General features: G+C 35.9%; 1 protein-coding gene across 1 annotated transcript; it reads left to right on the top strand.

Moving 5' to 3' along the window:
• Positions 1 to 139: 139 nt before the first annotated feature.
• On the top strand, positions 140 to 15,251 carry EFHB (EF-hand domain family member B). The gene is given in 14 exon segments (XM_040546104.1): positions 140 to 229; positions 510 to 572; positions 1,476 to 1,619; positions 2,682 to 2,862; positions 3,352 to 3,462; positions 5,483 to 5,612; positions 5,993 to 6,076; positions 7,815 to 7,882; positions 9,239 to 9,390; positions 9,758 to 9,965; positions 10,345 to 10,545; positions 12,081 to 12,235; positions 12,237 to 12,263; positions 14,419 to 15,251. Coding segments are annotated over 14 exon segments (1,746 nt in total). The 5' UTR covers positions 140 to 163; the 3' UTR covers positions 14,575 to 15,251.
• The last annotated feature ends 1,561 nt before the right edge of the window (positions 15,252 to 16,812 follow it).

The following is a 16,812-nucleotide window of genomic DNA, read 5'->3' as shown; positions in this document are numbered from 1 at the left end:
CGTTTCCACAAGGCAAATTAACACTCGCATTAGCGTTCCTCCCGAGGGGCCGGGGCCAGGAGGCCGCCGGCGGGCGCTGTCCGTGAGGAAGGTTCGGTAGGAGCTGGCGGTACTGCCCAGGGCGCGGCCGTTACCAGGCCAGCGGTGAGGGCCCCGCGCCGTCATGGCGGGGCCGCTGGGGCCGGTCTACGAGGGGCGGTTCACAGACACGTTGCCACACATCTCGGCCGTGAGTGCCAGCGCCGGGCTGGGGGGGACCCTAGATGCTGCTGCCCCCCCCCGCCCGCTTTCTGCGGCTTGCTAGGACCACGGTCTGGCTGTGGGCTGAGGGAAAGGGCTGCAGCGGGGGCAGCCGGTGGGCTGCACTCACTGCGGTCCCGGCTTGCCCCCAAAATAAAGCCACGGGCTCCTTTCTGTCATCGTGCTCGCCAATACCTCGTGTGAGGTGTCACAACCCAGTTTGACCAGTTTGACTTGGTTACACCTTATTTTTCGGTTGTTTTGCTTAGGCTGGGAAGTTGCTTCCAACTGGCGATACGGCTGCGCATTGCCTCACTGAGATTGTACCCAGGGTGAGTTTGCTTTTCAGATGCTCCTTGTTAAGCTTCTGTAATGATTTCATATGACTAATTGTGCCTATATGACAGACAGGCCCTAAATCTGTTACTTCTGTTCGTGCTGTCTTTATAACTAATCAGTGAAATCTCGGCAATTTTTTCCCTTCTCTTTAGAAACTGCTAATTTCATTTTTTTTAGATGTTAATAGTTTTTGTTTAAAGGGAAGAAGCTACTAGTTAAAGAAGCTAGTAGGATTCTAAAATGTTTCTGATAGTTATTTTTCCATCTGCATGTTTTACAAAATTCAACATGCCTCCTTAGGCAGGATTAAAGAGAATTATTTTACTGTTTTTTTGCTGTTCATACAATTATAGTGATCATTATGACTTCTGATGGAGTACCTTCTGCTTTACAAAGGCTGCCCTGTTAGAGTTGTGATCCCCACTGGCCCTCCTGGTGTCCCTGAAGAGTTAGAGGCCTTTGAAACACAAATATCCCCTTGGTGTCAGCTCTCCCTTTAAACGTGCTTAATAAACAAACATTTCTAAAACATCTCTGAAATTGACTCGCTGATGAGGGACTTGTTGTGAATTATATTGAATGTTTCTGAAGTTTGTAACATAACACATGTAAAGAAGCTGTTATTGGTCTTAAAGCCTAAACCAGAAATGTGAAGCCTAGGCATTCTCTCATGACTTCTGTTGGTGGTGTGATTAAATTTAAGCTGGGCTGTGTAGACCTTGTGTTCAGAACATTAACATCTGCACGGATGCAGGCATGTTTTATTGTCTTAAAATGTCTTTCTATTTTGCTCTCACGTCTGTGGAATCACACTGAATTGGCTGTGGTATGTTTTCTTTTCATTAATATTTTATGGAAAACTGCTGTAAAACTGTTTTTTCTTGCCTTACATATAGCCCATTACTCCGACTATTGTGCGAAAGTTTTGAAATACGACAAATCCAGCTCCTGGTGTTGAAAGAATATTCTGTGGCAGAGCAGATGATCCTGACATTGCAGCTCACTTGACGTATGGCATACAGTCATGTTCTTCACTTGGTGTAAGAATGTGTCTTGTTTCCTTTTGTTTGAGAATGAACTGCTTAAGAATTTACTTAGTAAAAGCAACTGATTTCTTCGTGATCAGGGACAAAGGTTTGTAGCTGAGTGATCACTTTGTGGTATTTCACTGCTGCTGTGAGTTATCTGAAGTCTGAGGTCACTTCATAAGATTTAGTTAGTATAATTGAAAAAGGAAAGTAGTTGAAGTTCAATCACTTTTGTTGAATAAATTTTGCAATGACTACTGAATTATTCATTTCATTTCAGCATTTTAACTGTCTTCTACCCACAATTTTTCTGCTTCCCTCTTTCCTAACGAGGTAAAATCTGTTGAGCTATTAGCAAGAGAACTATGATCTGAGAATATACTTATAGTTCAGCATAATTTTTCTGTATTCTCTAACTTTTGGGTTGAAAATGATTTTGTTAGATAAAAAGTGCTATTTTGGATATGGCAGCCGATATGGCAGCCAATTTTGTGTGTAGTCCACGCAAATTATTTTTCTAAGATGTAATCAAACAACCAAAGAGCTCATTGATGATTTTTATCTCATAATTATTGTTCAAATAATTGATCTCTAAAAATAACAATTGTGTTAGTAAATACAGTTTGCTGATTCATTTTGGCAGGTTAATAATAAACCCTCTTTTGGATCCCCATTACTTTGATGGGTAGTCTGAAAAATAAAATGACTTGAGAAGATCAAAGTTCCCTGTTTTGACATTTTTTAAACGCTTTTTTTTCTGAGAGGCTGCAGTCTGAAATTTAGTTTATCAACAAGGGGAAAAAACTTGCACAAAATCAAAAAGTTCTGTTTTATAAGATGTACTTTATTTCTGGAGAGTTAACATAGCATTGATTATCAGTGACCTTACCTCACAATGTAGTTCTGTTTTGCAAATTGGTAGATAAAATTAGGTCAGTCTGATCATCTAAGATCTCATTGCAACTCTTAATATCAAACTGCTGTTCTTGTGTGTGTTTGAGGGGGTAGCCGTACTGATGTGTGAACAATTCAAATTTGTTTTTCTGCCTTTGGTGTTGTTTGTGACCTCTTTAGGCAGCTTCATTGATAAATCCACTTCCTAAAACTAATTTTCAACAAAAAATACAAGATAGAAAAGAAGCAATCTACTTTAGTAACCGTGAAGCACCCTTGGGCAAATCACATGATCAATCTCCTATGTTACCTAAGGGCTTAGATATAACTAATACCACATTTGGAACAAAAATCATCCAAGGTAGGAAAACTTAGTGTTAAAAATGGTTCTCCTAAGTATGAGATATATGCTAAATATTAAATTGCAGGTTATTGTATGCTTCCAACAGTTCTGGTTTAATAGAAAGCTTATTATAACAGGTAATGAAATGGCTAAAAATATACTAGTATCTTTCAGTAATGATGAACAAACAGGCTACTGAAAACATTTTGTAACTAGTAGGGCTTTTTTCTGAGTCTAATAAAAGATATTACCTTGACCTGTGAAACTTTCCTCCACAGATAGGAGCTAGTAACGGATGTGTTGACCATGTAGTCTCCTCGCAACAGTTAGGCTCTCAGTTTCTCTGATTCTACACCTAGTCCCATGTCATCATGCTGTGAGATTCATACTGCTTTTCTAGTTTGGTGGAAGCATCATACTTCCACATTATTAGCATCTTCTCTAACAGGGTATTGTTTAAAATTTAAAAACAAACAAACCCATATATATATGTTCCTTGCTTTTCAGATGCACCAGCTGGAGAGCTTATAAATCCACCAAAAACTTTTGAGGAAGTAGGTAAAGAAACCAGAAAAGGACATGATCTGTACATTGTGTCGCACAATGATTATTATGCAGGTATGGTCAAAGGCTAGTAGGAAATCCTATAAAAAGACCTAATATGAATAATGTTAATTGAACCTCTTTGTGTCTTCAAAACTTATTGGACATTACTTTTTTTTTTGAGATATAAGCTATTACTTTTTACTTCTTTGCTAATATAATATAAATTATTTTAAAAAGTAATGATGTGAAAAAAATCAGATATACAGCTGAAAGAATGCTACTTGTTTCTGTAATGGTAGGTCACTTCATTGTGGGTCTAGTAGGTAGTGTAAGAGATTAATAATGGAGTTGAAATACTGATTTCTTTTGGGTGCAATTTGAAAAGCAGACTATTTCCAAGAAAGAAGAAACTCTATGCTCTAGTTGGTTAGTGAGTTTGCCATTGTCTATGCCTTGGAGAGCAATCTGAGGTCTAGACCACAGACTGTAAGACCAACTCATCCCAGTACTTTATACCTTTGTGTTTTATTAGGTTCCAAACAAAATTTTAGGTCACCTAGACTTCTTGACAGGGAGCTCAGCATCAAGCTCTGTTTACAACAAGGAATTTCAGGCTGCTGCCTGTCTCTCTGGAATGCAAGTTCCTCAGCTTGCAGTATAGTGCCTGCACATCTGTCCTGCAGTCTTGGTCTCTGCCCTTCCAGCGGTCTTTACCTCCACTGCTTCAGACTTCGGAGGCTATACTTACTTGAAGTGGTCTGCTCACTATAGGTTACCCTTTATCTCATAGGTCTACACGGGAACACAGTAACAAATATGCAGGATGTGTTACTTTTGCTGCCACTTCTATTTTTCCCACTTCCATCTTTTCCACTTACACTGCTAGACTTATGATGCTGGTCTATAAAATTGGCATTACAATAAAATTGCCCATTGTTGCTAGTATCAACAATTTTGTAGGTGGTGGCCCAACCCGTAAGAAACTGTGATGCAAATATTTCAGTAGTAATAATGTAAACTTCATATGGAGGCTCTTATGGAGAAGTGAATTTATGGTACGTTGTTCTCTCACTGAGAAATTCTGCTCGTGCAGAATATGGTACTATTGCTCTAAATTGGTGAAACTTGTAATGTTATTTCCCCTCCTCCTCCCCAACTTTATTAGGTGTTCTAGTGGAATTATCTGTTTCTGACTCCTTCATAACTTCTATGCACAGGATCATGGAGAGGTCAAGCCAACTGAGCAGCTGAAAGACTGTTTATGTAGAAGGAAAAAATACCTCAACTATGTGTTCCAGTTTTGAACAATAACATAAAATCCCATGCTGAAATGCAGCCAGAAGAAGCCTTTATTAAAAAGTGTGCATGAATAATATTTTTTTGAAAGTTTTAATTGCAATTCTTTTCAAAAGTTGATTGAAAGAATAGGAAAAATAAGTACTTCGTGTAAGCAAGCTACAAGCACGTGACATTCTAGTACGCGAAACTTCATTTTACAGGCAAAGCTGTGTTAATAGATTCATAAACAAGTAGGGCAACGTCTTGTTTACTGTGAAGTCAGTGGAAATATTCCTATTGAAATCAATATAACAAGAGTATATCTAAAAGTGCAGCAGATCAAAAATATTTTTTCCTTTTAGTATTATTTTTTTAACAAATAATAAATTTGATGATATATGTATGTTTCTGCCTGAGTACAGACATGATAAGGTGCTTTTGTTTGCATGATTAGGCAACCTGGTATTTTTTTATTAATTCTGTTGGACTTGTCTTTAGCTTTTATTCAGACATAAAAGAAGGTGTAATGGATATCCAGCTATTTTATAACTTGGATAGTTTTTGAGGCTTTTTTGTTGCCTTTTGTCCTCTCTTTTGACAATGAAATTAATCTTAAATACTTAATAAGTATTGCATGTGTTACACAAATTTTATGTCTTTGAAAACAATTGTTAATTAGTTTTTTGCTTTTATTTATTGTTTTATGAATGAAGGTATCTATTTTAGTGTATTAGTATATTTTTATTGCTGAAGTATTTTAAACAAATCAAAATGTTTCCCTTCCCCTTCGCCCCCCCGCACCGCCTCACCACAGGGGAAGCAATAAATAGGAAGTATGACTCACCAAACTTCAGCAAGTCTTTTGTGTATGGAATAGAAACCCCTCACTTTAAAGATGGACGAAATGTGTCCAAATCCTTAAATTGGCTCTCTGATCTGCAATGGTAAGTCGCCATGAGTTAACTAGTTAGAGGTGTGAGTTTTAAAGAATAGTCTTCATATTTGAATATAATTTTACATCTTGCAATCCTGTCCTTTGGTTTGTTAGCCATATTGAGCTGAATAGAAAATGCAAGAAGTATTTTTCAGAATAATTTATCCAAATCAGTTCTACCATAGTATGGCAGCACAATAGTTGGCATTTCTTTAACATTACTTAAAGGCCTCTTTGATTTTTGAAATACCAAAACTTCTTAATTACTCAGTTTGCTTTTCATGTGAAAGAGTTGCTGTTTTCTTCTAGCATATAGTATTTTTGAATGTTATTGAGCAGTTATCGAGTACTATTAAACAACTGTTTGAGAATTATTTTCAAATTTCATAGGAAAAAAGCAGCAAAAATTGTATCCAAAAGAAGTGATGATTTCAAGGAAAAATTTCAACCTCAGGTTGGAAAAGTCCTTGATCCGTAAGTAAGCAAAGATACCTTCCAAGAACAAAATTTCACTCCCATATGCGAGGTCTCCAATGTCTTTTTTTGATCTTAGATAAACAATATAACTGTGTTCAGAGCTTCCAGTGCAGCACTCAGTTACAGGAAGGGACTCTTCTTGCCCAAAGTAGACCAGTAAGTGTGGAAGTTACTAACAAAGGCTGTATCGTGTTAAAGTTGTTTTAGTGTTTAAATGGTCTATGTCTGAATTTTTCAGATTTGCACCAGTGCAAACCTTCTGTAACACTTTTGTCTTTTGCAGTTAGGAAGGTTTGAAAGAACTGAAATGTCTCATGTATTGCTTGGAGACTTGACCATTTTCCTTACTCTGACAGAAGATTTGGTGATCTATGTTAGATCACCTGTATTCATATGGAACAGGACATGACGCTAAATTGTAACTTTAGCAGCATGTCTTAATCTCAGTTGAGTCATTACAATGCTTCATGAACCTCAGGTGGTCTGTAACAGTTTTTTAAGCTCACAAAACAGTGTTTATGGAGCATTGCAGTTGTCTTAAGGCAAATGGTGGTCAGGATCCAGCAGTGCTGTAAGTCTGGGGTTCCCGAATGTATACCATCTGTCTGTATCTGTACTGCTGAATGTATACTGAATGTATACAAAGGCTGTCTTTGCAGTTGCTTGGTATTTCTGTATAGTTGGGACCCACAAAAAACATTATTGACTTTGGTAGCCAAATTTAATTTTAAGCTCAAGATCACAGGCTTAAGTGACTCTGGAGACTATGCCCTTGGTACCTATAGAAAGTGAATGTTTCCCCTTTCTGTAGGGAGAGTCACTTTCTCCCGTGTCCTTCATGGTGTGCTTAATGTGAAGGAGATCTGGATTGTGAGCAACATGAGGCAGTGTAATCAGTCAGGGAATCTAGGTTGCAGTGCAAGCTCCAATCCAGCACTAATATTACCAGTTAGATACAAAGCTCAGTTTGTTTTGTGAGTTTTACATCATGATATAATGTATAATGATAAGAGAAAATTGTACCTAGTAGTATTTAGATTACTGTGCTTCCATCTCTCAGTAGGGTTTTTTTTTGTAAGCAAGAACACTTTTCAAATTTGGTGGTGGTTTCTGATTCATGTAACAAAGCTTTAATTATTAAACATGCAGAAAAAAATGAATATCGAATCTTTTTCAAATTAAGGAATAAGTTTTTAATGTTAACAGCAGCATTTTAATTTTCTGTTTAAAAAAGATGGGGCCAAATTTTCTAGAGGAAATTGGCTTGGTTGCTATTCTTTGTAGATACAACCTTGCATATGAAAAAGCAGAGATGTGATTAAACATTCCCACTGGAGCCAAAAGTAGTTTATTTGGAGGCATTGCTTCAGTTGGAGATCTGGTTTGTCCTAAACATTATTAATATGTGACAGGTGTGCTGTAAGGGTTTTTCCTCATTTCTGCCATTTTCATAGAAAAATTATTTTAGCAGTAGAATATTTTTTTTTGCTTTTTTAAACATTTCTAATTAATAATGTTTACATTTGGTTGTGTTTAGCAGCAAATGTTCTAAGTAGGTTTATAAAGGGATGCTTTTCTGCAGTTGCAACTTCAAGTAGTGATGAAAAAATTTCAGGTGAACTATATGTATCATTCCTAATTATATAACAGATAATCACATTACTAATAGCTTAAGGTTTATTTTTACTGTTAATAAATTACTTTACAATTAACAAAGAAATGTGCATATTGACAGTATAGCAGAAACTATGAATGTTCCCCCAGGCAATACATTTGGAATGTTACTCCGTCCAGATGAATGTGGTAAGTCTTGTAGTGGCAGAATAAAATCTTATCTTGTTGATGAAATGATGTTGAAGTAATTACTGTTAATTGTGTAGTGAATAATTTTCCTAAAATCTTAGAGGTAACACTAAATTTTTGGAGGGGCAATTTGAGAAGGAATAAAGAAAATTTGGTTTTTTTTTTTTTTTTTTTAAGCCCCTGTATCTGAATGGAAATGAAACAGGAAGCAAAGAAGAAGGCAGGAAGCTCATATTGACATTTAAGTGACAAAGTTAAATTGTGTCTTTCCTCATAATGATTTTTCTAGTACTTCTACAAAAAGAGTAAAAATAACAAGCAATGAATGAGAAAAATAAGAGTTTATTGAAGGTGGTAGAGAGACAAAACAATAAAAAAGATTCATTTTCATTATGGTGAAATTTTGAAAGCTACTCAACTCAAATAGCAATTGTTGGAATTGATGATATTTTAATGTAACTACTAATGACTTGGAAATTGCAGTGAATACTTAAGAAGCAAAAAATGTAAGTGGCTCAAAATTATTTAATTAGTCAAGTCCAAAGAACTTTGTTTAAATTCTACATAAGCCTGTGTACATGCTTTACTATGCAGGGTAATAAAGTTAAATACATTGAATGTGTACATATGCTTGCCCTATAAGGACCTTCAGAAGAACTGATCAAACAAAGTTAAAAGAAGGCAAAATGACAGCTAAAATTCATTCTTAACAAGTAGAAAATAATGCATGCATATTCCTGTTTGCATGGGATTAGATGAACTACTACTATATAATAACTGGACTCTGAATTAACTTATTGTGCTCCAGAAAGTGACTTCAATGTAATGGTGAGGACTTGGATAAAAACTGTAGGTCAGTGTATCAAAGTGTTTGAAAGTACCTAACAGTATTAGGATACATACGAAATGGGAAGAATAACACAAAAATAGTACCTTGTCTTTTTAGAAATCACTGATATATAAGTACTTGAAATATTACATTGAATTTTCCATTGGTTCATGCAAGTATCTTGTAACATGACAGGTTTGAAATGGTAGATTAATAATCCATATTCTTTTGCTCTCAGCTACCTGGACGTAGAATAACTCTTACTTCTCTCAGAAACTTTTGGAAGCAATGAATGGATTTGTGAAGCTATATTAAGATGTTTCAAAATGTTCAAAGTTAACTGCATGTGAGTAGTGAAATCATCATGTGGACCATTTGATCTTTGGATGGCCATATCAAATGTTCAGCAGTGTTGAAAATCAGCATCTTGAAACTGAAGTTCTTCTCCTCAAGACTCCAAGCCCTTTTAAAAAATGTCCATTTTCTGTATGTGTGCAACTAATTGAGGAAGTATTTATTTTTTATAGGAGTTGGCGATCTTCACTGTCGGGCTCCAAGTGAGTTCCTCCATGGTAAAGACAGAGAGAGAGCTGTGCTAGCTGCAGTTCGGCAAAGTTTGAAGAAAGCTAACTATGAAAATTTTGATATGTTGCTAGAAGCATTTAGGCATTATGATAAGGTTAGTGCTTTTTTTAAAAAAAAAAAAGTTTGACATTAGCTCTTCTGTGTGGTGGAGATACAGACATGAAGAAACATAGTAATAATGGAATGGTTGATGCCTGACTTTCAAAAGGAATCTTGGTTTTGCCTCAAGATGTACGATTAGATTGCTGAGCACAAAAAGAAACCATGAGTAAATTTAAATTCAAAATCAACACAAGAATAATTAATAATTTTCAATGCAAATAGTGATTTGAGATTAAAAAAAAGTCAGTGTGACTGTAAAAAAAAAAAAGCAATGTTACTCGTCTAAAATAATGTAGCTGGATATGTATGTTGGAACATTTTTATAATAGCTGTTGTAACAACTGTTTTATTTATAATAGAATGGTGATGGAATGATAGACAAAGATGACCTGCGGAAGTCCTGTTTTCAGCTTAATCTGAACCTAGATGATGAGCTCTTGGATTCCTTACTTGACTATTGTGATTTGGATAAAGATGGTCTGATCAGTTATCTGGAGTTTGCAAACTTTCTTAACTGGAAAGACAAAATGGCTGTTAAAGAATTTGAAGAAAAAATAATTACAAAAGGTAGGTGAGTTAATACTGGAAATGTGTGTGGATGATCTTGTTCCTACAACAGCTATTGAAAGGACCCTGCTGAAGTAGAGTAGGTGCTCCTTTAGAAGAATAGGGTTTTGAGAGTCCTTTCCTGCCAGCCAGTGGTAGCAGGAGATAGGAGAACCTTAGATATAAATGTATTTCAGAACCCAGGAGTTTTATTGCATTTGGAAAAAGTAAAGATTTCCAAGAATCATTATAAAATATGCAGATTAATTATTTTATGTCATCTACTTTATAGTTTCTCAAGGATTCAAGCAAAGTTGTTTTTTTTATTTGTTTGTTTTTATCTGTTCCTTTATAATGTGCTGATAATAAATCCTGGCTGTTCCATAATTTTTGCTTACAGGGAAAAAAATAAATGTTCCTGCTCTGTCTGGCACAAATGCAGATGATGAACCACTGCTGAAGCAGGAAGATCTTGTATTAAAAGAACCAGGAAGCTCAGAGAAGACACCAAAAACACTTACAAGACCAACAGACAGTGTATTTGCAGATTATCAAACAACTTCTCAGTATAATGCTGTAGTAGGTGGTCTCCCAACAACCTGTAAGTACAGTGGACTGTACCTCTCACTTCTAAGTGTTATTTAAGGCAAAATCAGGAACAGGTTTGACGAGTATGCTGGTGCTGGTACTACTAATGCACAATAATGAAATAATTTATCTAATCTAGGTTTGTTTAGGATTGTGGCTTGGAAGTTGCCATGGCATGTATGTTTGGCATGGATAATCCATTCAAAATTTGAAATTTAGTCTAGATGTGCAAAACCTCTGACACGGTCCCACACGACATCTTTGCCTCTATGTTGGAGAGACATGGGTTTGATGGATAGAACGCTCAGTGGATAAGAAATTGGTCACATTCAGAGAGATGCAGTCGATGACTCTGACCAGGTGGAGACCAGAGACAAGAGGTGTTCCTAGAGGATCAGTACTGGGACCAGTATTATTTAACATCTTTGTTGGTGACAAGGACAGTAGGATTTAGAGCTTTGACAGGCTTGAGAAGTGGGCCCATATGAACTTTATGCAGGACATTTTACTTGGCCTTCTTGAAGTTGACCTGGGTCAGGGCAATCCCAAGCACGAGAACACGCTTGGCAATGAGTGGGTTGAGAGCAGCCTGGCAGAAAAGGACTTTGGGGTGTTGACTGATTGAAAAACTGAATGTGAGCTGGTAATGTATGCTTGCAGCCCAGAAAGCCAACTGTATATTAGGCTGCATCAGAAGAAGTGTAGCCAGTAGGTCAAGGGAAGTGATTCTTCCCCTCTACTCTGCTCTTATAAGACCTCACCTGTAGTATTGTATTCAATTCTGGGACCCCCAATGTAAGAAAGATGTAGACCTGTTCGAGCAAGTCCAGAGGAAGGCCACAAAGATAGGAGAGGTGCTCTAGCCCTCTGATCATGAAGACAGGCTGAAGGAGCTGGGGGTGTTCAGCCTAGAGAAGAGAAGGCTCTGGGGGGATCTTACAGCAGCCTTCCACTACCTAAAGGTGGCCTATAGGAAAGATGGGGAGAGTAGTGACAGGACAAAGGGCTTTAAACTAAAAGAGGGTAGATTTAGATCAGACATTAGGAAGAAATTCTCTACTATGAGGGTGGTGAGGTACTGGAACAGGCTGCCCAGAGACGTTGTGGATGCCCCATCCCTGGAGGTGTTCAAGGCCAGGTTGGATGAAGTTTTGAGCAGCGTGACTTAGGAGAAGGTGCCTCTGCCCGTTGTGTGTATGTGCGGAATTAGATGATCTTTAAACTCCTTTCCAACTCAAACCATTCCATGATTCTATGCTTTTGAGAAATTAAGGTGGTAATTTTAGGATAAGATCATCTTGGAATCATCTAAAAATGTTTCTCACTGAAGTACTCCAATATTATTCCAGTATTTCCTGTTCTCAAGCTACATGATGTAGTTTGAGATAGGAATTCTAAAAATAAGAAAAAAGAGAAGAGGAGGAAACTCTTGAAGCTATGTAGACAAAGCATCAAATTTGCTCTCATCTAATGCAAAATGTTATATCCTCCCTGGCAGTGTTTTTACATATAGGCTTTTCCATATTATCTATTGATTGATTTCCATAGATTATCCAGTGTGTGGCATTCCAATTATTCGTTCAGATATTCCTGCTCCTCGAATTTGCCGCATCAGTGACAGAACTAATCATGGTGATGAGGCAAATGCTTATGCATTATTGTTCCCTTCTGTCTTCAGTCAAAAGGGAGTGTATGAAAAAGACTCTTTTTAAAACAAGACCAAAGGTAGAGGTATGGTACTTTTCTTCAGAACGTTCTTCCAAGACAAACGTAATACTAGCCATGTGGGAGTGGAAAGCTGTATTATTAAATAAGTTGTAAAACTTGTTGTTCCAACATTGCCATCTTTCTTTATACCCATTCAGACACTTGAAAAATATATACTCTTCACATTCGAAGTTATTCATAAAGATGGTTGATCTTCATTTTATTGAGATCAGACTTCCTTAAGTAATAGAAGGAAGTATGTTGAGTTGTTACTCACATGCTCAAATGCTGTGTTGAATGAGGGTTGGTAATTAATCTAGGGCTTCACAGCCTGTCTTCCATTATTTTTGCAATGTGAAAAGAACAGAGCAGCTGTGAAATTTCCATCCTTGGACATATTCAAATTTCTGAGCAATGACCTAAGTAATATAGTTTAATGGTGAAGTTAGTCCTGTTTTGATTATACGGTTGGACAGATTAACTCCAGAGATCTCTTTCAACAGACATTATTGTATGATTCTATAAGTAGATAGAATACATAGTCTTAAAAAAAAAAAAAAAAAAAGCCCCAAAGGAAGAATTTTACACCTGTATAAAACTAGTTTCTATCACACAGGAATGTTCAGTGGAAAATTTTACCCAGGCTGTCTTCCCTCAAACTCCCAAGTTTTGTTAATGGCGAATTACTAAATTTTTTCCATCTGATATCTCTGTGGGCTGCTACCACTCTTATCTCACAGCCCAGAGTTCTTCAATCATAAGTGGAAGGAACTTTGCTCCTTATTCAGTATTGTTTACTGCTTGACTTCTTTATTTCTATGCTTTTTAATGAAAAAAAATACTAAGAGATTTCATTATTTGAAGATATATAAGATTTATAAGATTCATCATTTGAAATATGATTTATGAGACAACGCTAAAAAAAAATAAAAAATTCCAACCTAAAATGAAAAAAGAAGCCGTGACAACCTCTCCATCTCTACTAGTCATTTTATTAGATAAACATTCAGTCATAAGGAAATGGGTCTGAAACTTGTGTATATGTTTTACAGAAGAGTGTTGCTAATTAGTGGCTGAAGAAGTAAAAGTTGTATTGTCATGTTCTATAAATATCTGTAAAATGGCTTGTCAGAATGTCGTGAACGTGAGCACTTACCATTTTATAACCCAGCTCTGAAGCAGGAAATCCATGCATGCAGAAAATAGCTAACAGTAAATAGAATTCATGCTTCATTGAGAAGCCCATTATACCTGTGAAGCATTAGATAGAGCTCTTCTCTGAAGTTATAATGTGGCCTGAGATGTCATACTCTATTGTAGACTATATAGGCTATACAGCGTGCAGTACTGAACCATCTTTGAGTGTGTTAAATCACCCAATACTCATGAAATAGATTAAATCAAAAGACTATCGCTGACACTGAAGTATTTTGATATGGAACATTAATATTTTCAAATGTGTAGTAGCTAACTAAATGTTTTCAAATGTGTAATAGCTAACTAAATTATTTGAAAATCCAACATCATGTCATACTATCAGTTTTTGAAATGACCTGTAGAAATGAATGAGAACTCTTTTCTTTTGTATTATGAAGAGATGCTTTATAGAGTGCTTAAAGAAACTGCTTTATAGTCAGGGTGTCTGAAGGGCCTTCTGTTTTCTTCAGTGGAATTCATCGTACTCTATTGAAGAGAATAGAAGTTATTTAACTTAGTAGTAGCGTGTAATTTATATTCAACATGATCATGTTGATAATAGGTAAGGGTCAGATTAAGCTGACTGTGCACTCAATCGTCAGTTGTTTAGTCAGTGATTATTTTATGGCTGTTGATGAGCTGGGACAGAGTTGTATTTTAATATAGTAGTAATGAGTTACAAGAACATGTAGTTCTTTATGGTCCCTACAGTGTTATCTATATTTGATTTTTCAATGTTGAAGTTGTTTCAACATTATTAAGTGAACTCAGTTTTGTATACTACAGCTTTCATCCCAATAAGATTGTTTCACTTAAATGGGGGGAACTTCTTTTGTTAAGGATGCAGGATGTGGTCTGTACTTTTTAATTAAGAGAGGAAGAATATTTTTTGGCAAATAGATTGCCAATATATGTAAAAAGCTGGACTCTATAGTTTAAAGAAAATGCCAACCGGAATTACTTGAGTTGTATTATTTTGTAGGTTGCACAAATTCTCTGCAACATTGGTATGAATGTTTCAGATGAAAGATTTGAAGAGATATGGAAGCAAGCCTGTATGAAACAACAGAACGAAGAGGTTTGCATACAAAATGTCAGGAATATACTAGATAAGATAAATGCAACGCCCAAAGACTAGAATTAGCAATTGTTTTGTGTACGTGTGAGGCATATATTTAAATTGACTTCAGTCATAATTCTGGTGCTGAATACAATAAACATTTTAAATAAGATGTTTTTATATAACTAGAGTTCACTGTTTATTGTCTTTCTGAATACTGCATTCACCGCAAATTTATATAAATGTTTCTGCCCTAGTTGCAGTTACTAGGAACCGATATCCATGTGAAGAAAAGAGGATACATGTACAACATGTTTGTGAAAGGAATTCAAATTTTTGTCTTACATTCTTTATCATTTTTTTTAAACATTGTTTCTAAGTCTAAATCATAATACTTTAGAAATGGACACTTCTGCATTTAGGATTTTTCTCTCTCTGGAAGACCTCTTAAAGATAATTATCATAGAAAAACATCTACCCTTGTTTCTAATGTTCTATAACTCCTCGTCAGTAAAATGGTAGCAAACAGAGAACTGTCTAGGGTGTTATTTGATGTGTTTAAAAATCCGTGTGACAAAGTGCTTTACAGTAAGATACTTGGTCGTGGGTGTGGGGTCTAAAGCATTTTCATGAAGTAGACACCATAAGAATCAATCTGTTAAGTGCAAAAATAAATGACCAATTGTGCGGCAGAGGGTTCTTATTCTATATCCCAGCTTATGGCTATTAGGTACTAGTATTGAATTTTCACAATAGAAGAATGGATATTTAGAAGAATATGTGCATATTACATAAAAATACAGACTAAGTAGTCAGAGAAGTTTGGGAGGTCTTTCAGAGTGCTAACTGTTCACCTTTGGCTAGTGCAATTTCTTGGGAATAATGATCATAGACAAAGCCTTGTGAATCACTATGGAAATCCCAATGAATATATTATGAAGTAAAGTAAGAATAAACAATGGAAAGTAAATAATACTAAAATCTGCAACTGTGAATTGAAGTGTTCATTCTTTACCTACTTTACTGAGTTTGGTATGAAACCAATGGAAAGTGTTTGGTATTGGTAGTGAGAATAATTGCTTTTAGATTTTTTTTTTCTTTTCAATTGAAAAAAAATCTAAAAGAAAAATCCTTGCCCAATGTGATAATAGAATACAGGATTTCAGGAACGATATTGCTTTCTCACCTATCAGTGCTTCCAATATGTTACAACAGCAAGATTTAAAGAATTATTGAATGTTGGTGTCCAAAATTGTTACCAAGTTCTAAAATGTAAGTGAAGGTTGTATTTATTTTAAATACTAAGAATGATTGTGTAATGTCAGTTTAAAATTTAGTTGTGTTGCTTTTTTTCACTTAGCACTTGTGATTGTTGAGCTTACTCTTTCACTGATTTTCTAGGAGTTTGTAATTTACTGGTTTGTACAAAAACATCTCCCTTCTGGATCAAGTAACAACAGAAAATGCTGAGTCAAGTAATTCTGAAGTTTTAGCAACAAAGGGTTCAGTGACTCATCTTTATAATTATTATTGCAGAATTTTAATAGTAGCTGTCTTGCATCAAGTAGAAAAAATGTGCTTTCTGGTATCTCCAGGGAGCAGCAGGTAGTGGAAATCTTTCCTGCTGTGAATGAAAGTTGTTCTGTACTTTTGTTGCCTTGCCTTCCCATCCTTCTGGATCTCTCTGCATGCACTGGGAAGTGTGCAGAAAGCAGACTGACAATCTGAAGTGAAATCATGACAGAAAGATGAATGTACTGCTAATTTAAAATCGCATTTATTGCGTCAGGATTTAACCACCTCGGTGCAGTTCCCTAGAGCTCCTCTGCTCATACAAGGTAGGAGGGAAGAAACCTTTACCTTCCTGTGGTCCAATTCCAAAAGTATCAGACAGAATTACTGTTAAAGAACATGTTGCTGTTCTTGTTCAACAGAAAATTTTGGGTGAAAAGTTTAAGCTTACTTCAGAGAAAAATGGGGAAAAAAATCAGATGTGAATATTCATAGAAGACATTTTTGTTTGTTCAGCAGCTAAAAACTATATATTATATACCATATACTATATATAATATACTATATTTTTGAATCTACTGTAGAGATGCCCCCTTTCATTCCTTTACTTTCAGTAGAATATTTTCCTTTGTCAGTGAAACAGATTTAATTGTTCTTGGGCAGTCGGCTAAATAAGTCTATAATAATCATAATAATTAAAAAAAAGACCAGTTTTGGCTTTTTTTGCAACTGTGTTTCTGACCTTATACTAAAGGTTTCCTTCTGAGTTTGTACTTCACATGTACTGGAAGTGCTGCTCACCTA

This window comes from Cygnus olor, chromosome 2 (genome assembly GCF_009769625.2).
Source record: "Cygnus olor isolate bCygOlo1 chromosome 2, bCygOlo1.pri.v2, whole genome shotgun sequence".
Classification (NCBI taxonomy): domain Eukaryota; kingdom Metazoa; phylum Chordata; class Aves; order Anseriformes; family Anatidae; genus Cygnus; species Cygnus olor.
Note: the sequence above shows the minus strand (reverse complement) of the source record. Positions and strands in the feature narration are given on the sequence as shown.